This window comes from Homarus americanus, unplaced genomic scaffold (assembly GCF_018991925.1).
Source record: "Homarus americanus isolate GMGI-L3 unplaced genomic scaffold, GMGI_Hamer_2.0 scaffold22232, whole genome shotgun sequence".
Classification (NCBI taxonomy): domain Eukaryota; kingdom Metazoa; phylum Arthropoda; class Malacostraca; order Decapoda; family Nephropidae; genus Homarus; species Homarus americanus.
The window spans coordinates 243,836-265,843 of record NW_024720295.1 but is presented as its reverse complement, the minus strand read 5'-3'; the positions used below and the strand labels follow the sequence as shown (position 1 = coordinate 265,843).

At 39.1% G+C, this 22,008-nt stretch overlaps 1 protein-coding gene across 2 annotated transcripts in view; it reads left to right on the top strand.

Moving 5' to 3' along the window:
• Window positions 1-18,306, top strand: part of LOC121860491 (E3 ubiquitin-protein ligase TRIP12-like) — a 39,455-nt gene extending 21,149 nt beyond the window's left edge. Inside the window, exons 10-32 of one of the 2 annotated variants that reach the window (XM_042357655.1) lie at window positions 245-460; window positions 1,107-1,294; window positions 1,560-1,748; window positions 2,033-2,194; window positions 2,449-2,574; window positions 2,760-2,930; window positions 3,229-3,441; window positions 4,473-4,562; window positions 4,680-4,877; window positions 5,181-5,661; window positions 6,550-6,728; window positions 7,010-7,234; window positions 8,143-8,439; window positions 8,673-8,873; window positions 9,821-10,012; window positions 10,459-10,667; window positions 11,292-11,395; window positions 11,799-12,096; window positions 12,209-12,737; window positions 14,261-14,452; window positions 14,603-14,749; window positions 15,202-15,517; window positions 15,717-18,306. In XM_042357655.1, coding sequence (XP_042213589.1) covers window positions 245-460; window positions 1,107-1,294; window positions 1,560-1,748; window positions 2,033-2,194; window positions 2,449-2,574; window positions 2,760-2,930; window positions 3,229-3,441; window positions 4,473-4,562; window positions 4,680-4,877; window positions 5,181-5,661; window positions 6,550-6,728; window positions 7,010-7,234; window positions 8,143-8,439; window positions 8,673-8,873; window positions 9,821-10,012; window positions 10,459-10,667; window positions 11,292-11,395; window positions 11,799-12,096; window positions 12,209-12,737; window positions 14,261-14,452; window positions 14,603-14,749; window positions 15,202-15,517; window positions 15,717-15,913 — 5,120 coding nt within the window. In that variant the 3' untranslated portion in view covers window positions 15,914-18,306. Of the gene's footprint in view, window positions 1-244; window positions 461-1,106; window positions 1,295-1,559; window positions 1,749-2,032; window positions 2,195-2,448; window positions 2,575-2,759; window positions 2,931-3,228; window positions 3,442-4,391; window positions 4,563-4,679; window positions 4,878-5,180; window positions 5,662-6,549; window positions 6,729-7,009; window positions 7,235-8,142; window positions 8,440-8,672; window positions 8,874-9,820; window positions 10,013-10,458; window positions 10,668-11,291; window positions 11,396-11,798; window positions 12,097-12,208; window positions 12,738-14,260; window positions 14,453-14,602; window positions 14,750-15,201; window positions 15,518-15,716 lie in introns of both variants that reach the window. The other variant, XM_042357654.1, reaches the window with a different exon arrangement.
• Window positions 18,307-22,008: the final 3,702 nt, after the last annotated feature.

Genomic DNA, 22,008 nt, shown 5'->3' with positions numbered 1-22,008 from the left:
CCACACTCGGTCACTGGCGCCAAGGTGTACTTTGCTTTTGATCCCCTTCAGAGCATCAGAGGTTGTTCTGACCATTTTGGTCACACTTCTTTTGCTTGATCTTCAGGTTGAACTTCCAAACCACCTTACAGCTGAATGCTTGAACCAAGCAACAAAGGATGCTGGTAGTGTGGCTCTCCGGACCACCTCCACTTACAGTGCACTCTCAGCTCTCAACATTCCCCGCCATACTTTTCCATTTCAGCCATAGGTGGTGGAAGTAGCAGTGGAGCAAGTGGTGGAGGCCTAGCTGGCAGCATTGGAGGACTCATGGGTGCACCTACAGATAGTGAAAGTGAGGAAAATGAGATGGGACGGTTAGAAACTCTGTTGGCATCGCGTGGTCTTCCTCCTAGCCTGTTTGGGGCATTAGGACCTCGCATGCAACACATTTTACATCGCTCAGTTTCTTCTTCCATTAGTAAGTTTATAATTGGATGTTGTTTGAAAATTAACAATTTATAATTGTAATTATTTTGTCATGCGTACTGAATGACATTCAATACAATTATTTGTGTGGGTGATAGAAGACCATATAGAAAGTCTTCAAGTGACATAAAGATGCACGAGCTCGCCCGAGAGAGCACCGCTGTGAGCGGGAGGGGAGGGTCGGTGTTCATTGTATTGAGGATTATTAGCCTCGTCCAGTGTTTTGAACTGTGGGGTCTGCCACTCACTTTTACCAAGCACTTCATCAGATTGCAGTTTTCTCTGCATCTGCCTTATATGGTTTCCCCAACTGTTAATCTTCTCTTGGACCTTCAAGACAACCCATAATCTTTTTAATCTCATTTTCCCTCATTACAAGTGATAGAGTACTTAACTTCTTTTGTGAACCAGACAAAAATGCAGAATTTTTCAATATATGTTTCAAGCTTTACTGTTAACAGATAATACGTACTTCAATCGAGGATATGTTGCCCTGCTCTGAATGCTGAGAAAGGGTTTTGACAGCATGAGATAAGTAGGCTTCTAGGCAATTATTTTTCGGATGCATTAGCCATATTTTATGAAAGAGTAAAATGAGATTTATTTCACTTTAATCAACTTTTAATTATTTGATACAGATTCCAAAGCCCAGCAGCTCCTTGTAGGCCTGCAGGCAAATGGAGAGGAAAGTGAGCAGCTTCAAGCAGTGATAGAGATGTGTCAGCTGCTAGTAATGGGCAATGAAGACACACTGGCAGGCTTCCCCACCAAGCAAGTAACTCCAGCACTAATTAACTTGCTTAACATGGAGCACAATTTTGATATGGTAAGTATATGTTGTCCCCTTAATTTTCTGAAATCATGTCTTCTTACAGAACATTCATTGTATGTGCAGTGGATGTATGGTATTTAACTCAGGCAGTGAAATGGATATATAGAAAATGGATCAAATGAATAATTGATTCAATATCTGTAGGTTATTTTGTCCATATTATTAGTGATATATTAGATAAATATTACATCATGTCAGTGGGGTTAGTAATATACTACTACATAAAAGCTACATTTCAAGCATTTAATATTGTTTTCAGATGAATCATGCTTGTAGAGCCTTAACCTACATGATGGAGGCTCTGCCCAGGTCTTCAGCCGTTGTGGTGGATGCTGTACCTGTGTTCCTAGAGAAGCTGCAGGTCATCCAGTGTATGGATGTTGCCGAACAGTCGCTCACTGCCCTTGACATGCTCTCCCGCAAGCACTCCAAGGCAATATTGCAGGCTGTAAGTTTTTTTATCACTCAAATAAAAAAAATCTTAAGATGCATTTATATTTTAATGCACGTCGGGGAATTAAAAATGTGTAATTTGCTCTAACTTAACAAGAAAAGAAATAAATGACTCCAAAACAAATGACTGTCTCAGAACCAGTCCTCTCAGTCTCTTTAGTGGAGAAGGGCAGTAAATATATTAGCAATGGATGGAAGTGTAATGGAAAATATCGCTGGTATATAAACCTTCATTTGTGAGAGATGAAGCAAACTAAGTAAAATGGACATCTTTTCCAGCATGGGGTGTCTGCCTGCCTAACGTACATAGACTTCTTTTCCACTGGAGCTCAACGTGCGGCTCTGAGTATCACGGCCAACTGTTGCCAGAACCTCACAGCTGATGAGTTCCACTTCATCGCAGAGTCTCTTCAACTCCTGTCTACAAGACTCACTTCACAGGTAAGAGAAGCAATCCTAAAATTTCATATAAAAGTACAATAGTGTTTAATTTGCCTTCCTCAGAGCTGTAGAGTAGAAATATAATTAAATTTTTCCTGGGAGTGGCAGGGGGAATTAGGTGGCATTGTTTTTTTTTACTGGAAAAAGATTTTTAATATGAATTTTATATAATTTTTTATGCATAATGTAAACTAAAATTTTTGCTGTTTTGCATTTAGTCATATACTGTATATAACTACATGATGTACCCACAGGGAGACAAGAAATGTGTGGAGAGCGTGTGCTTGGCCTATAGTCGACTGGTAGATTGTTTCCAAAATGACCCGAACCGCCTTCAAGAAATAGCTGGCCCTGGCCTTCTTTCCAACATTCAACAACTAGTATGTCATCAGTTTGGATTACCTGTACTTCTGTATATGATTTAAACTTTGTAACTGATAATGACATTGTTTATATCTAAAGGGTGACAGTGAGGAGATTTGCTAGTTATGAAAATTTTACAGTACTAAGATGACCTTTGTAGGAGGAAGCCTGCACACCTAACATTTATTTCTTCCACGAACAGCTAGTCATGTCCCCACCCGTGTTAAACAGTGGAACATTCATCATGGTCATACGAATGTTGTCCCTTATGTGCAACAACTGTCCTGAACTGGCTGTGCAACTTCTCAAAAACAATATTGCACATACATTGTGTTACCTCCTCACCAACTCAACAGAACCTCCTGGGGAACAAGTAAGGACAGTGTGTTGTGTAGTATTAGTCATTTATAATCGGGCTTTTTTCTCATACTGTACTCCAAATATGTTGGTCTTCATGCCCGGCAAATGTTCCCTCGGAAATGAACATAAGTGTTTTGACTGCTCTTGATTTGGAAGCTAAGGTTTTATTGTGTATTGCCTATTTAAGTTGAGTTTATGAACAAGTGTGTATATGTGTAGAGTATCTGTACCCTTGTGGTTTCTATGCACTATTATCCACGCAACATTAAAGTAAGAACGTTGCTAATAATTTATATTGGATTTGTCAACAGGTAGAATTAGTATCTCGTAGCCCTCAAGAGTTGTACGAGATCACATGTTTAATTGGAGAGTTGATGCCTATGCTTCCTTCTGATGGCATCTTTGCAATTGATGGGGCCTTGCAGCGACCTTCAGGTTGTGCTCAGGATACGGTTATGTGGCAATGGCAAGATGAGAGAAATACCTGGCAGAATTACTCTACAAGTGACTCCAGAATAATTGAGGTAAGCTGCATAAAAGGCTTACAGTAGGCTTCATTTTCCCATGCTTTGTATAAGAGTTGAGGATATGAGCAAGTATGTTTGGTTATGTTGTCTTAACCTTGTCCTGTTACTTTCTGAACTTATCTTGCACAACTATCCTCATCCTCCTCCCACTGGGGGGGGCTTATGGTTGCCACCAGCATCATAGGACATAATTTTATCATGTGGAATACAAACGGGCCAGAGCCCAAGCTTGTCAGGTTTTAAAGAATGCCTGTCGCCAGTCTTTTTCTTATGTATGCTAAATGAAAAAACTCCCTTGACCCAGGTATGGCGTGTGCAGAAAATAGCAGGCATGCTTTCATCTAATCCTCCCCTAGTACTCAGGGCTAATGATGGCAGCTCAGTTGCCCTTCCTCTTCCCTCCCCTCCTCCCTCCCCTCTTCTTTCTCCCTCCGCCTCCTCTCTTCTTCTTCCTCCTATAATTTTTTGTCCTTGCTCAAGTAATTTTTCTCAATTCTTTCTTGAAACTAAAAAGCCCCCAAAAGTGCTTGATTTACTTAACCAAAGTAAACTACCAATTCATTAAATGTGTATAGGATGTGGAGTTGGCCATTAGGTGAATGGTTCATGAGAGCAGCTATGTTATACCCTGCTGAAAACATGCTTGCTAGGCAGCTTGTACAGAAGTTGTTGCTGTAAAGGAGAAATAAATGTTATCCAGAGATGAAGACAACCCAGTGCAGTACAGTCATTTTTTTTGTTACCAATTGGCCTACTGATGTGTCTCGGGTTGTGTGTGTTTGGCTGTTAAACCATTTCTGCTTACTATCTCCAGCAACAGGACAGCATTAGGAACAGTTTCTAGCCCTTCACTTGGTAGTCCTGTTATGCTGTCGGCTCTTTCATGAAACTTACTTCATAAATAAATTGAGGGTTTAGTAAATTACAATTCTCTCTCTCTTATTTAGCATTCTCACCAGTCAGGGGAGGATGAAATAAGCCTATGTATTCAAGGCCGTGCCTACACCATAGATTTTCACTCGATGCAGCAAATCAACGACAACTCTGGCAACATGCGGCCTGTTCAGAGGCGCATGGTGCCTGTAGGCTTAGGCGGAACTGTGCTTACGGCAACTCAGGTTAGTACGCCACACCCAACGGTTTCTTGGTGATATCATGTTGGTTATACGGATTTTGATAATATTGGTTTAATTTCTTGGTTATTTTTAGTTAATGCTGGACTATGTATCTCACAGGCTACAGATGCTAGAGCAAAGTGCCTGCGTGAAGACTCGGAGTTGGCATCCAATCTCATCCGCTCTTTGTTTAGTTTGTTGTATGAAGTGTACAGCTCTTCTGCGGGACCAGCTGTGCGATACAAATGTTTACGCGCACTGTTGAGGATGGTGCAATTTTCCAGTCCTGATCTTCTGCAGCAAGTGTTGAAGAGTCAGGTAGGTCCTTGTGATTTCCCTTAACCGGTGGCTAAGGCTGTTACTCCCAATCTAATTCCACCTCTTTTAATGTTGCTGTACATATTAATACATCCTACACAAACTGTACAGTATAGTAACATGTGTGGTATTGCAGCTTTTGAATCTGTAGATAAGGAACTGGAAGGCATAGCATGTTATAAGTCTAAATATTAAAAGTTAGCTCTTAAGATGAAACATGAAAATTTGTATGATATTTAGTACAGTACTTAAAAATAAGGATGGAACTCGGTTGTTTTCTTAACCATATTTCTGTGCTTACAGAGTGTTTCATCTCACTTGGCCACTATGTTATCATCCCAGGATTTAAAAATAATTGTTGGAGCCATTCAAATGGCAGAGATCCTCATGTTAAAGCTGCCAGAGATATTTGCAATATACTTTCGCCGTGAAGGAGTTATGTATCAAATAAAGCGGTTATGTAATCCGAATGCCACCCTGGGAGCGCCGACTGCTAAATGGAGCAGCCCCGAGCTATCCTTAGGCTCTGGTCGGGGTGGGACTCCAAACTCTGCAAGCCCACTGCTGACAGGCCGTCCATTTAATGGTAACTGCTTGGACTCGACTCCATCTCTCCCTACACCTCCTAGCCAGGACGATGATAAACTACAGAGCCCATCACAACTGAGACTCTATGATGTGCTCAAGCGCAAGCGTACTGCCCGCATGCGTAGTGGGAATTCGAGAAAAAATAGGCAAGAAGATTCCTCACCATCATCATCATTCAGTGAATTCTTCATGAAGAGTGAGTTATGATAGCAATATTGTTACAAGTTTTTCACCTTAGCTTAATGATATAAATTTCCTCTGGAAATGACTTGGGCTGAACAGAATGCAGCATAATGCTTTCTTATCATACATGCCCGTAATTAGAATATTTTGCTCTATACTCCAAATTAATTATTCATTATCTAGATCAGAGTTGGGTATATTTATTGCATGGTTTAGTCACAGTAAAAGTTTAGAGTGGCCAGATGAAAGCCGATGTGCTACTGGTGTTAAATTTTTTAGTAATGATGTTTTGTCAGTGAAACGTGGGGGGTTAAAGAGGGTGATCAAATGCAGACTTAACTTGATATAAGAATGGTGAGGTGGATGTGTAATGTAAAATTAAAAGATGGGAAACTCCATTCAGAGCTAAGATGGTGGCTCGGTATTGAGAGTTGGCCAAGGTTTACATTGAGGTAGTTTGAGATGGTTTAGGGATGTGGAGAGAATGTAGGAGACTAATTGAATTAAGAGATGCAAGAGCCTAAATGTGGAGGAGAGCAGTCCTGGGTAGGCCGAGAATGACATATTTAGAGGTTGCAAGAAATGGCCTCTTGAGTTGAGAATCGGACAAGAGACTGCCATCAGATAATCATAGTTACTCACACAGGTGTGGAAAATTGCTGGAGAACGATAATGATGGGTCACTAGATGTTGGTTTCTACAACAGACAGGTTTATGATTGGGAATTGACGACACTTACTACACTATTACTGATCCTTAAGATTAATTTATGTAACCACAGTTGTTGCTGTTGACTATTAAATCTAACCTTGAACAAGTTGGAAAAATATTGAATGCCTAGATCTATAAATGTGTGAAGAAAATCTCGTCCACATGGCCTACATATCTTATTTTCCCCAAGATGCAGGCTTGGGGGGAGGTCGAGACACCTGGAAAGTGGCTAGTCGTAACAACAGCAGTAATTCCACAACTAGTGGGGGTAGCAGTAAGTCGTCCTTCCTGGCCAACTTCAACCCCACACGCTGGGGAAGATGCAACCCTGCCACTTCCACTCCCTCTCATGAATCGCCTGCTGGAAAGGTTTGTTTTGTGGAAGTAATGTGGATTAGGATTTTGTTTTTTGAAGAATGATTGAATGTGTAAATGTAACTTTACATAGAGAAGTTTTTAAATTATTTTGATAGATGTTGAATCTTTTATTTTGTAAATTTTGTTGGTTATTTACTCATGGTTGATTTTCTGTTTTGTCATTACTGATGAGATTTTGTTACAAAAATTTGAAATTAATGTGATTCCTGGTTTTATTTGTTATCTTGAAACGGAGGAAAATGTTCATCCTTTGTGGATGACGGCATTAACAGGGTTTCTTTATATTGGAATATCAACAGGACAAATTAGTTAGTAACAATGTTAGCAGTGGAAGCAGCAGCAATAATAAGGAAGTGGTGCGAGTGTGGGTGAGGGAGCAGGCAGAGCGACTCAATCAGCAGTTCTTCTCAAATGAATTAACTGTACAAGGAGCTTATCATCCTGCCCTTAGTGTATTAAATAGACTTATGACAGCTCTTCGGCAATTGGAAAAAGAGGTAAGTCAGAATCGATGATTAAACTAATTATATTGCTATCTGTAAACCTTAACCCCCCCCCCCTTAACCACTAAGTGAAATACTGTACAGGTATTAGCACATTGTATGGCATGGTATGGTATATTTGTTTTTGTCAGCTGTTGGTAATATTTTATCTTAAGTGTCCAATGTAGTAACCATAGTGGTCGAGAATTTGGTGTTGAGCAAAATGCATGAATGAATGTCTCTTAGCATAAATAATAAGTACAGTACAGTACTATATAGTGATGATAGATGCATCAAAACCCTCTTAATGTCTGGGGAACTAGGCAGCCCCAGAGCCCTTACTTTGTCTTGTGCACTGTCGAGTTCTTTAGGTAACGTGTGGTATCGCTCGCTTTAATGTATGTGTCTTTATAATCTGCTCTGCATAGTCTAAACAGTACTTAGATGCAGTATTCAAATCTGCCTATTTTAAGACCTGCATTACTGTTCACGTTACTCAACAATTTGATACTGTACTTAATGTTAATGGCTACTCTAGGAAGAAGAATTTTCCCTCCCCTCATCATATCCTGTTGTTAGACCATCCTCTGCAATACTCTTATTCATGATTAAGAAATTGCCGAATTGTGGTGATTTTTCAAGCGTTTTAAATTATTCTAGTCACCTAAGGTATAGTAAAGTATTTAATGTCATGATAAGTCTGTACAGGTCTCTGCTGCAGATGTGACAAAAAGGTCCATTATATACAGGATAGTAAGTTTAATAGTAGAGTAATAACTTTGCTTTTCTTCCACTGAATTGCTTTAAAACTTGCAATAGCACTACCCTTCCCAGGAAGGATACAGGTCATGAAATAGTGAAAAAGGCTAATTTCATATTTGGTGTTTTGAGAGAAATGCAATTGCTAAAGTTTTTTTTTTCAGTTACAGCCTAACTGTGCAGTTGAGGCCTTAAGGGAAATCAGCAGGATTGTTAGCGAGAGTGATATCAGTCCATTTGAAGTGATCCACTCTGGGTTGGTTCGTAGTCTATTGACCTACCTCACTGCCACGGAGAATTCAACTCTGACTCTGTCCTTCACCCACGATGGAGCCATATTGACCAGCATGGGTGGGCTGGGTAGTAGCTCAGAGAATGGAAGCCTCACGGCACCCGTCAACATAAGCACACCACGGGAAACCAGACTCAGGAATTTCCTTCATGTCTTCCTTGGATGCACAGTAAGTTTAAGGGCCTCTCTTACCAAGTCAACTTTAGTATTTAGTTGACCATGTGTGTGTTTGGCAATGTTTGATATACTGTACAACCTTGTTTAAAATCTCCGAGTTTGACAGTCAGAGGCTTTGAAATACTGTTTGGTGGGTGGGGAGGATTGATTTTATTGCAACAGTACTTGACACTTTGCTCATCTTTGTAAAATAATGTATCTCATGGCAGACATTTTTTCCAACAGTTGAATCCACTAAGCCTAGGCACTGTGGACACCAGTCACATTGCATTGTTCAGTGCTCTGGTGACAAAGCTCAATGGCTGCGTCAATCAACTGGAGCAGTTTCCAGTTAAGGTCCACGACTTACCGGGTACTGCTCTTTCGGGTTTGGGTAGAGGAGGGTCGACATCGGCCATCAAATTCTTCAACACACACCAGCTTAAGGTATGTGAAGTGTGTCAGGTAACAGATTAGCTTTATTGATAATTTTGTGACAATTATTTGTGATGTATTTGTGTGTACAGTGATCCCTCTGTTAACGAGCGCCTCGGTTAACGAGATTTCGGTTAACGATTTACCTTCCATAAGATTCTTAACTTCGGTTAACGAGCAATCCCTCGATTAACGAGTTCTTTACGAGCCGACTTCAACATGTTTTCGCTTGCATTTGGCGGTCCACCAGCTGTAGTATTAGTCCGCCAATACAGTAATCGGTTTTAGGGCTTAAATTCCTTACTATTTTAGTAAATATCAAGAAGTTTATACTATTCAATAATTTTAAAAGTTTAATATTAACTTTTTTAGTCATTTTAACAATTATTGAACATAATTGAAGGTAAAGAAACTAGTTTCTGGCGTGCCATCCAGCCTGTTAACACACCAGACAGGCGTTAGTCTCTCTGTTTTCAGTGGAGGTAACATCTTGCTTGAGACTCTCTCAACTAAACGCTTTTTTCTGTGTTTCCAAGCAAATTATTGGTCATTTTGAAATTTATTTTACATATTGACAATATATAATGCAGTGCAGTGTTGATTTAAAGAAAATAATCTTGAATTACACCAAGAGAACTAAAATTTTATGGGTGAAATGGTGCCATGGGGTGACTTCTCTTCCACCCCAATGCCTTCTCTTCTTCCTTCTCCTCCACCCCCATTCTAATTCCCATCATCATCCAGGAGCCTTCTACATACACACCTCAAAGTAAGTGTACTTTTCTACCTTTTTTGTTGAATTTAGGCAATTTTCGGTGAGCTGGAACCATTTACCCAAAACCCATTGAAACAATGGTTTCGGTTAACGAGCAACCTGCTGGAACGGATTGTGCTCGTTAACCGAGGGACCACTGTATGTGAAGGTCTTTATTACATGGTTATTTTCATCTGCCCCACAGTGCAACTTACAACGTCACCCAGACTGCACAAGATTAAGACAGTGGCGTGGAGGACCAGTCAAGGTTGATCCCTTGGCTCTGGTGCAAGCCATTGAGCGTTACTTGGTCATCAGAGGTTACGGTCGACTCAGGGATGAAGATGACGACAACTCCGATGATGACAACTCGGACGAAGACATCGACGATACTTTGGTAAGGTTAACCCCCATTTATTTTTGTTCCATTCCCTTCCTTTAGTTGGATGAAGTGGGGGTTACAGAAACCTCAAGGAAAAGGAGAAATGGTAATACAGTACTGTAGTATAAAACAAGTCATGTATGATTATATAGTACAGTACTATTTAATGCTGATATACAGTATATATATTCTAATAATTGTTGTTTTCTTTAATGCTGATGGGCCATATATATACACTTGGGTCATGCATTATTAAGAATATTTTAGGTTAATATGTGGAGTTGAGGGAACTTGTACAGTACTGTTCCTGTACATAGTTTAATTTGGTGGTGGAAATGGAGAAAGTTATTATAGGCAACTTGTTTGTGGTTTTGATTGTAATTAAGAAATATATTTGGTTTACTACAACATAATTAGTGATTTCACCAAAGCTGTGATTAATAAGAATTTTTTCTTAACAGGCTGCTGTGTCAGTTAACCAGAGTTCTTCAAGTCACAAGCTACAGTTTGTCATCAATGAACATGTCTTGCCATACAACATGACTGTCTACCAGGCAATTAGACAGTTCTCATCACCCTCCGATGCCAGTGCCTCAGAAGCAGACACTGATACGGAGACTCCAGTTTCTCACTCTGCCATCTGGCTACAAACTCACACTATATACTATAGGTATGATCATATATTATCCTCTTGCAATATATGGAACACCTCGGTGGAATTGTAGAATTAAAAAATGTAACATTACCAGATTTATGAAGGCGTCTTTCTCTTGAGAGTTGGTAGTCTTGGTAAATAGTGATTTCTACAATTATAAAATAAGTTCAGTAGTAGTAAGTGAGGGGGAACAATAAAATAAGGAAAGGGAAGATGTGATAAAATTTGATTTTAAGATATGTGGGGAGGGGGGCTTTCTCTGGCCCAAAAACTTAATTAAAAAAATCAATGGTACAACTTGAGGAGCCGACCAACATTGTTACTGATATTTAGTGATTGTTTGTTCCATCTGTTGACTGTGTTCGTCTCTTGGTCCATTTCCATTAAGCTTCGTGTGTTGCTGTCTTGTACTGTGACACATGGTAGAAATATTGGTGTGATTTTGTAGAGTATTTTATCGGCAGATGGTTACTGTCCTTTAGATTATATAGCTTTTGTTTAGTTATTAAAAATTACCTATTCTATATGGTGATGAAAATAATTAAAGAAGGGAGACAGGAAATAGATGGGAGGAAGTGGAACAAAAGAGACAGTAGCGAGAAAAAAATAATTAAAAGTTACTCTTTATTTCCCCCACAGACCCGTTCAAGAAGAGGAACAAAGTCGGAGTTCAGGAGGAAGAAAGGGGAAGGCTGGAGGATCCAAAACCAGCCCAAAGAAGAAAGCTGACACCCATGTTGGAGGTAAGCTTTTTGATTTTGGATTACAGGTATTATTTTGATCACCAGTTTTCATGTTGGTGTAATGTGAAATAATTGTATTTTGTGCCTGGTTATTTGTTACCAGGACTAGGTTTACAGTAGGTTTTCCATTTCCTTTAGCTATGTTGAGTGTTTTAGCAGTTTGTTGAAGGCATTTAAATATAATATTAATTTTTACTTTGCTTAACCGTGCAAAGAGGCAGCTATATTATCATTAGTATAGCTAAATTAAAAAAAAAAATTCTTAGACCTGCATAACTTTCCTCTTAACATCTGATGATTTACTCTATTGTCCTCACTGTTAAGGTGATATTAACCACATACTGGACAGATACTCGAATGATACGTGTTATTGTTTGCTACTTGTGCCTTCGTTTCTTTTCAGATGGAAGCATTGTGGGAGGAAATAATAGTGTTCTAGACCAGTACCTGACTTTTAATCTTCCGGCTAGTGTGACTGTCTTTGATCCAAGTATTGAAGTGTTGGCTCTACTGCGTGTCCTTCATGCCCTGAACAGACATTACGGCTCCCTCTACCCCCCAGCCTGCTACCCGTCCCCTCTACCCACTGCTGAATTCACAAATCTCAAATTAACAGCTAAAGCAAATAGACAGTTGCAAGATCCCTTGGTTATAATGACAGGAAATGTTCCACCGTGGTTGCCTCAAATTGCTTATGTTTGGTAAGTACAGTACCTCAGTCTTTTCATTAAAGGTGAAATTCTGCCATACAAGTCACAAATGTTTTTAGTGCTAGTGTACATAAATTTTCGAATTTTTTAATTCTTGTTTCAGTCCGTTCCTGTTTCCATTCGAGACCCGCCAGCTGCTCTTCTATGCAGTTTCTTTCGACCGTGACCGAGCCTTACAACGACTCATGGACTCGTCTCCTGAGCTTAATTCTGTTGACAGTAGTGAAAGAGTTACCCCAAGACTTGAAAAACGCAAGAGAACTGTGTCTCGTGATGATATTCTCAAACAGGCCGAGTCTGTGATAAGTGATTTAGCTTCCTCAAGAGCCATGTTAGAAATTCAGTACGATAATGAGGTGGGGACAGGTTTAGGGCCAACCTTAGAGTTTTATGCTCTTGTTTCTAAAGAGCTCCAGAAGGCAGACTTAGAGTTGTGGCGTGGTGAAACTGTTACTGTGGAAGAGAGAACTGAAGATAATCCTGGAAAAGCGGTGAAGTATGTTAATGCCAGCAATGGCTTGTATCCGTTGCCTGTACCCAGAAATATGAAATCTGCACACATGACTAAATTAAGAACAAAATTTAGATTCCTTGGAAAGTTCATGGCAAAAGCTGTCATGGATTCAAGAATGGTGAGTGAATACTTGTTAGTTTATTTTTTTATGATGTACATAATGGGTTTTGTGTATAAATTTGCTTTCTTACTAACCGCTATCTGCCAGTGATGGGGAAGTTTGCCAATAGGAGTTATTAAAAAGACCTTTTAACTCTTAATGACTGAAAACCTTGTCAGATTATTCTCCAAGCTGCTTCAAGATCACCGAGCCCACAGGTTGTTGACCAATGATTTTCCTTTTCACAACTTAATTGGTATAAACATTTTACCTCCACCACCCCTGTCTGCTATATATAAGAATTGGTAGGGTCACATTGGTCAGTACCCTTGTCCCACTGGCTTAGATGGAGAGATGGAGAGGCAAGCGTACTGTACTTCAAATATACCACCAACTCCCTTAACCTAATGTAATACTGGGTAGTGCATTGTTCTAGGGTGATATTCTCCTCATGCTAACTTATTTTTATTTTCTGGGAGATACCCTAAACTTCTAGTATAAAGAATGAAGATTAATTCACAAACTGAGAGGATTTGGGTTAAAGATGAAATCTGCTCTTGATAAATAAAATGATATGGAAATTTTATGGATTGACCTATGGTAATTTTAGATACCAGTTAAGAGCAAAAGTTGTGTACTGTAAACTGGTATACATCATCAGATTTAGCTGCCTATCATGAAAAAGGTCTTGTAAATTTGTCTTTGCGGAGCAATGAAAAGTGGGATTTTTGTCATTTACAGACAGTAGTTACCATTGAATAGTACTGTACTGTTCAGATTATTGCACAGGTAGAAGATGCTAGTTATTGTGCCGAGTGGTACTACTTAAGATAGACGGTGAGTTTCTATGAGAAAAATATCAAATTGGCTGTTAATCATCATTGCTTTTTTGTAAGTCTCATTGAAACTCCTGTGTTTAATTTATATCAGGTGCCCGAGATTAGGTGTTGCCTCTTAAAGGTATTAATGCTAACTAATGTTTTACTTCATTTTCCAAGTCTTCAGAGATGTTGCTCCCTCTTCCCTTTGTTGAAGTATCTCTATACCCCTGGTCCAATCCCAACAAATTTGAGCATATTAAGGTAGTAGATGGAACTTCATTTCACTCGTTTTTGTTAGAAAAATCAAAGTTCTAAACAGACTTGCCAGCACATGGATCCTAGCTAGTATTACTAGTCCCTTGGAGCTCCTGACCGTCCTTAAGGCTATAGATTTACAGGGATCGAGCATGGCTGTGTTCCCGCTGGAGTTTCATCATTTTCGGTAATGCTTTATAACAAATTAACATGTTGTATTAAAAGTACATAATTTATCCATCAAAAAGTTATCAGAAAATTATGAGTGATATAAAAATTGTGTGAGTAAGCCATTTCTTAAATGTGCTTATACAGTTCAGTATTATATGGACTTTATAGTATTGATGAAAGGTTGGGTTATTTTCAGCCCTTGGTCTCCTTGTCTACCCTTGACCAAATTCTGGGATGGTCTGTATACATGTATGGTAAGCATATTCTTATTCCTGTTAATCTCTCATTACACAGCTGGATTTGGGCCTTCATGAGTGTGTATACAAATGGCTGTTGAGTGAGGAATGGTCCCTGGGTCTAGGTGATGTAACTTCACTTGACCCCACACTGGGACACACACTAGATCGCCTTCACTCCACTGTGTTACAAAAGAGGCGGGTCGTGGTACAGGCTGAGCAGGAAGGAATCTCGGGGGCAGAGCTTCAGGTATGTGAGCGTGTTGTCAGTGACCACATGTTCAGTGAAATGTCATGCAATTGGATGTTTATTGAATTTCAATAATGAATTACTTTCGTTATGTTTAACATAACAATTTAGTACATAAATATTAATAATTCTCGACACAATTACCTTCAGGGTCGACTGGATGCTCTGACAGTAGACGGCTGCAGTGTGGAGGATCTAGCACTGACCTTTACATTGCCCGGCTATCCTAACATAGAGTTTAGAAAGGGGGGCTCAGATATATCTGTTACTATCAACAACCTTGATCAGTATCTGCAGGTAAGGATTGTTAGACATTCAGTATTGACTTGTACAGTACAGTTATTTTTTTATTTGACAATTCCAACTGATTATTATATTTTAGTGTGAAATAAACAAGATCAGACTCTTTCCTGTTGATTTTTAGGTTCCTGTTTATTGCAGGTCTTAAAATATTGCTATCATTTAGGGTTCTCAAATAAAACATGACTGTACTGAAAAGGGAGTGATTACCCCAAGTCTTTTTGGCCTGAGCTAAGAAACCCAACAAGATGTTTGCTTATGATCCATTACTCGTTAACCTTTCCTGTTTGTCTATCATAATTCATGCCTTGCTTAATGAAAAAAATATAGCTTTAAGCGTCAAAAATGTGCTTGTATAGAATCCTGTGACTGCTGAAATGCTATATAGAACAGGCATGTAATGACTTGTTCTAATGGAAGAGGATATTGATCATGATTTATTCTGACAGCTGGTGATAGAATGGTTAGTGCGGGAAGGAGTGAGAAGACAAATGGAAGCCCTCCGGGAAGGATTTGAATGCGTGTTTCCGTTGACACAACTCCACGTCTTCTACCCGGAGGAGTTGGAACAACTGTTCTGTGGCTCCTCAGATGTATCACAGTGGGACATGAAGCAGCTTGCCGAGTGTTGCCGTCCCGATCACGGCTATACGCACAATTCTCGAGCAGTCAAGTTCCTGTTGCAAATATTGTCTGAATATACACCTGCTCATCAGAGATCTTTCTTGCAATTTGTTACAGGTTCACCCAGGCTTCCTGTTGGAGGCAAGTTGAAAATCTAATTGTTGGCCTCTGATGTACTGTACTTAACTAGATAAGACTGAAGGAAGTGTGTGCAATATGGAGATGTACAAATTATGCTTTACTTAGAATGTTAAGATTATACTTTGATGTCAATATTGATGACAAGTATAAAATTTATGCTGTCACTTTATCTAAACTGATTTTTCATCTTTTTGTACAGGTTTTAGAAGCCTAACCCCAGCACTCACTATTGTGAGAAAGACGTTTGAGGCTGGAGAGAATCCTGACGACTTCTTACCCTCTGTGATGACTTGCGTTAACTACCTGAAACTACCAGACTACTCCAGTATTGATATTATGCGTGCCAAATTGGAGATAGCAGCCAGAGAGGGTCAGCACAGCTTCCACCTCTCATAGGATGAACTCTGACAGACTAGCAAGCTGATGCTCAACCCACCAATTTTTGGGCTTCACATTGTGATATCCTATACAGTTTTGTTTTGGTGCATTGTGTCCAACATCAAATGTGTTGTCAAGGTAAAGTGTGACAAGAGACAGTGAAGAAAAGTGGAACACTGTGTCGTATTTTCTGCTCATAAAACCTTATTGCCAGATGGCAAAGCATTTATTGAAAAGTCATGGTAGTGATGATAATTATGATTTGTGATTTCTATATCATTCCTGGGGATGTATTCTTACTTGTGCCTGGTGACAACTTGTCAAGAGTTCTCCACCTTCTCATGGCCCTCACCTCAACAGTACAGCCTAATTTATTATGTATTTGTAGCTGCTCAGCTCTTACTGACTCGGGGGTAGCAAGACCCCTGCAGCTGGTTAAGTGTTTAGCATCTCCATACCTCATGAAAAATTATTAGACTTTAGCAAATTGAATAAATATTTGGACATCTTTCTACATCAGTGCTTTATTTTTAGCCTTGTATTGTTTTTCAGACACAATAGATTTGGAAAAATTCTCTAGTACCCATTAAAAATGAACTGTGATATCCCCATTTTTCAGGTTTCCACAAGCAGCTTTGCTTACATCCTCTGGTTTCAGTTGCCACCATTTAATGACTGATGTTGGGCACACTGGAGAACTAGGATCCCAGCATTTTCAACTTAGACCACAAATCATTAATTCCTTTGAGTTATTCAGATGAAGACATATTTTACTGAGCATTAGAATGTTACCCATTACTTGATCTCGTCATTGTTTCCATTTGGAGAATGTTAAGTCTTTTGTTTGTTTCTTTAATTGCCCGCCTTATGGTATACCATACAAGTGTGGGTCATTGTTAGAATTTTGAGTTTATGGTACTGTACATATAATTTGCTCATTGTAAATGAGAACCCAGAACCCGAAGGCAATTTAGTTTGGTTAGTGTACAATAACTTGAACCATCACATTATGTTGGGGGACCCTTCTCACTAACATTGCTTATGAATATCAGTCCTAGTCATTTGAAAGAGCGTCACAATGGTTATAATTGTATTTTGTTTAGGTTTGTAGACAATGGTTTAATAAGGCCAAGAATGCATTTCTTCAGTTAATGTATAAATTGAAGTTAAGACAATTCACACAGACAAAAATACATTATTTATGGAACATTTTGTTTTACCATGCTCAATTTTTTTTATATCAACTTCAGTTCAATTTTTCTGGTAAAAACTGCAGGTCAGTGCAAAAGCAAGAATGGGCATTATTAGTAGTGTTTAAAAAAGGATCGGGTATCTTTGCAATGTAGTGTACTCCTCCTAATGTCGTTACTGTATCTTCAAAATTGATTTTGGTTTCAATTGAGGTATAGTTTTAGTTTTGTCAGTATTTCTAAAGGTACAGTTTAGATGTTGGTGGGGCTACCAGAATATTAAACCAAATATATTTAAGTAAATAACTTTTTATAATAGTTGTTTGACCTTGACTGGTTCAGGAGGACACAAGTTTAACATTCACATGCCACATGGATTAGAACACAAGGATAACTTATGGCAGTTGGAAAGCATAAAGCTAAGCATTATTGAAGGCTGAGCCTGGCTGTAGAGTGAAGACTGGTTATGCATTCAGCCAACAAACTAAACTGAAAAAAGTTTGTATTTTTTTGGTTACATAATCACCGGTCATTATCTTTTTTCTCATGTTTTTCTACCATCTGCAGTATTGAGTTCATTTTCTTTTGCCTTTGGGTATTATTGTGTTATTGAGACACCTGCTGGATTGGCCTTAAACTGCTCTCAAATTTTATATATTTTTGTTAAATGGAATATTTTTTATTTATTATTGATAGTATTCTTTGGCAATCAGTTTGACAGGTGTGGAGTCGTGAGTGTTTTCAGGTATACAGGAAATGTATAAGTGTAATGAGGAATTGTCTTGGGCTTGTGTGACAGTCGTGCTTTCTTTGGTACAGAACAGGAAATTGCCTTGATACTATTGAAAGCTATTTGGTAGGTCATGTCTCTACACCTGTCGTTCTGAGCTGGCCCATAAATTGATGCTCCCGGCATGTCCATTGTATGTATTGTGAGTACATGTCATGTTTATCAGTGCCTACCTTAAATATCAGATTGATGTATATTATAAGTATATTCAGAAATCACATAACTGTAATACACAGTACATAATAGTTTTTACAGAATACAAAATGTGATAATGTAATCAGTACCCAAGAACATGTCGCTATGAATGTGTAAGCTAAGTTTTTGTATTTGCCTTGTGAACCTCAGTTGATTATTGGTAGTAACTTTTGTGATAGTACTTTTTTTAGTCACTTTCTTTTTGTGTGTAATTGAGTATTAAATTCAGCACATATTGAAGTTCTTGATTGTCCTTTTTATTATTCATTGTTTTTAAAACCTGTATGCATTTTAATCATTGTTGGTCTCTATCTCTCTCTCTCACAGGTGGAGAGCATTTCGGTGGGATAGATGCAACCATTCTCATTATGCCTGCCAGCTTAGGTCTCTTGGAGAGGTTAAGAAGTTATGGTTGAAACCTTGTTTGTTCTAGAAACCAACCTATACAGCAGTTCAGCTGATGAAACATCTGGTGTGTTGTTTGGCACCCAAATGTGTAATGCTGTACTGTACTGTAATAAAACTAAAGCAGATCGAGAACAATTATACATACCCTGTACTGTACATGATGTAAGTATAACCTTAAACCCTGTTGTGGGCAAGTCCTAAGTCACGAGAAAATCTGTTTATTGACACAACAGCCAAATTACATTTGGTATTTTATGATGTATATACCTGCATACATAAACCTGTGAATGTTTGTGTTCTTGTGAGTGTTAGTGGATGTACTGTAAAAGTGTCCTATTGTAATAAGATCATCAATTTTCCTGAGACTTGCGGTAATCCTGGATTTTGATTATGTAAGGGAACCCCTGCATCATGGCGTGGGATGGTTATACAGTAGAAAGTAATGGTGGAAGATCAGGGAAACCAGTAATCTTTACTCTACAAGGAATTCTATGCTGGAAACTAAAAGCTATGTGATATTCTACTGAAATACTGACCTAAGGGCAATGACCAAATTGTGTTCTCGATGAAATGGGCGAGAAAAGTGAAGAAATGACAGATTAATGTATACCAGAAGTGAAATATTGTTGGTAAAAGTAAGAGCAAAAGAGGGACGGTGTTATGTAAGGACCTGTCAGTTACTGAGGTTATAGAGAATGGTAAAGGCTGCTAGTTACTGAGATTATAGGTCTGTCCACCCCAGTAAGTTTATGAGGATGTTTCTTGGGCTGCCACGGCTTTTATTGACTTGATGTTTACCATTGTTTGCATACTGTCTCGATTCATACTGAAGTATTGTAAACTTGAATGACGATTTTACTGACTACTACTATTTATCTATGGATAACTGCATGTAGTTGGATAAGGCTCTTGCATCATATCCCCTATCATCTCAATAAACGTATCAATCTTGCATCATAAAAGAAAAATGCTGAGTTAAGTTTTACTTAGGATTTGCTCTATACTGCCAGACTGGGAGTCACTAATACTAAGGGTAAATACTTAACTAATCTTAATTTCTAAGGGTCGCTGCCACCAGACCCCCTCTGGACAGCATGTACCTCGTTAGGTAGCGTGCAGAGTGGACTAGGCATTGGGTTAGGATTTCCATTGACCAGATCGATAAGGGGAAAGAAGGGTGAAACCATAACATGTCTTAATTAATTTATTCCTTATAAAGCATACTGGTAAAAAACATACAATTGAATAGGTCTTCCTCAGAAGAACAACGAAAATGTTGGTTACCCAGATGGGCACCAGACGTCTTACATTAATGGCGTGTCATCCACCTACTTACTGCATAACAATCTGTGACCACCTTACCTCGGTCATTCCTTCTTACACTATCCCTTAATACATCAGACTGCTCCACCTGTATGGAATTTAGCACCGTCGGTTATCATACATAGTAGCACCATCTCAACACCTGTTACACTCCATACCTGCAGGTATGGGACTCCTTGTGACTTTTAGGTATACACAACAGGCACCTCGTTCGCACACCGCCCTCGGTGAGTAAAGACAAGGGCTTCACTCAGAGACATACCAGTACTATTTCTACGCCTGGTATTATAGGTCGCTCCAAGTCACGACCGCAGAGTTTCTCACGGTCTCCTTATTTGTTCTACTCATTTGGAGTGGTGTGCTGGAAATCCACAGGTTCACAGTGGAGTGGCATAGCTGGGAGTAGTCACCACCTGTTGGGACGCTCATAGGGATAATGGCTGCCGGGCAGCAAGGCACTCCGACCGCATGGAACCTGAGGTGACGGTAGAACGGAGGGTACTGAGAACAGGCAAAGCTTTAAGCTGTAATAACTTCTATATAAGCCTTAATTATAGGGCGGGATATAGCCCGATAGGACACTGACCTGAGGTGACGGTAGAACGGAGGGTACTGAGGGCAGTGCCCTGCCGCTCTTCACCGCATAGGCCTACAGTTTCCACTCTAATTTTTACTTTTATTTCTTACAGTTCTCACCTGAACACTTTTCGGTATATTGTCACTCATGCCGTATAAACACCTATTTTAATCCTAAATTACACACTAAGGTAAGGTCTTGGTTTGCTAGTTCGCGGGTAAATTCATTGGGTTATAATATCAACGCGGCACACCCGAGGCGGGTACATTGCACTATTTGAACACAGACATAAGATTCTCTGATCACTGTACCTGTCGTGGGTATATGTCACGTGAGGATACGAGGTGTATTAAGTTCATACCGACTCATACAAGATATTTCCTTTCAAGTATAGTTTCTGGGTCACTTCCAACACCTCACATAGTTCTGATACATTTATCATTTCTCCAGATCATTGTTCTCATGTATTTTCATATGATATCTGTGGAAGTTATGTTCGCTACACGCTTACAGACGTAAATAGTATGACCTTCAAACAAACCCTGATCCACACTTAGTCCTACAGTACACTAGTCCGGCTCAACTGGACTTTAACATTCATCTTATGGATACCCTGAGTTCTCCTTAATGCTATGAATACATACAATTAATATGATATAACTGTACCTGGGTACAATGCAACACATGGTCTAGTAACATTGAGTAGGTGAGTTATCCTTTATCATTGTTTCCCGTTTTCTGGGGTTCTACAAGAGCGGTGGATTTGAATGTTATATAGCTTAATATGAATTAAATGGGGTTTTTAGGAATGACAATGATGTGCGTAGTACAGCTCTTTGTCTTGTAAACAACCTACTTATGATCCTTGAATAATCAAAAAGCCTAGTTTAATTCGTTAATAAAAAAAAGTTTAATTCGTTGGGCGATTACCGTATTAGTAAACATTCAAAACTTCTGAATTTAAAATATATTAGCAATATAAGCTGTAGTTTACGAGTAATATAATAATAGTATTTTAAGAAGTAAGAATTAAAAATATTTATACGGCATGAAATCTTATGTTGCCAAATATAAAACTCGAATTGTTGCGCATCCTGCTGGTAACTACTGTACGAGTTGGCAACTGTGCAGAGTGGTGTCTGGCTAGTGGAGGTTGAGGTCCAGGCCAGGCGAGTTCAGTCACATTTGTGTGTAGGTGAAGTAAGGTACTTGATACACCAACCAGTCCGTGTTGGCACAGGATTTATAACTTCTCTAGACAGTGGAGAGCTGATGTGATTAAAATTCTGGCTCGTAAGGTACAACATTACTAAATTAAAATTGAAGTGTGGAGTGGTGGGCCATAGTGTTGTCAAATGTTTCGCTTGGATAAATACGAGTGTGTTGTGTTACCTTGGCGTTAAAATAGTGTGACAGTGAGACATTATGCGTCATGTCGCGAATTACATTTTATCTTGATTATTTTACATCATTCCACATATTGCCATCCTCAGAAATATTACAATAGTCAATGAATTAGTGACCAGATACGCAACAGTTAATACTAAATACCGAAATAATTTTGACGTGTTTGTTACAATTCTTTATACCCGTGAGGACGATGCATACCGAAAATTGGACTCCGGGAATA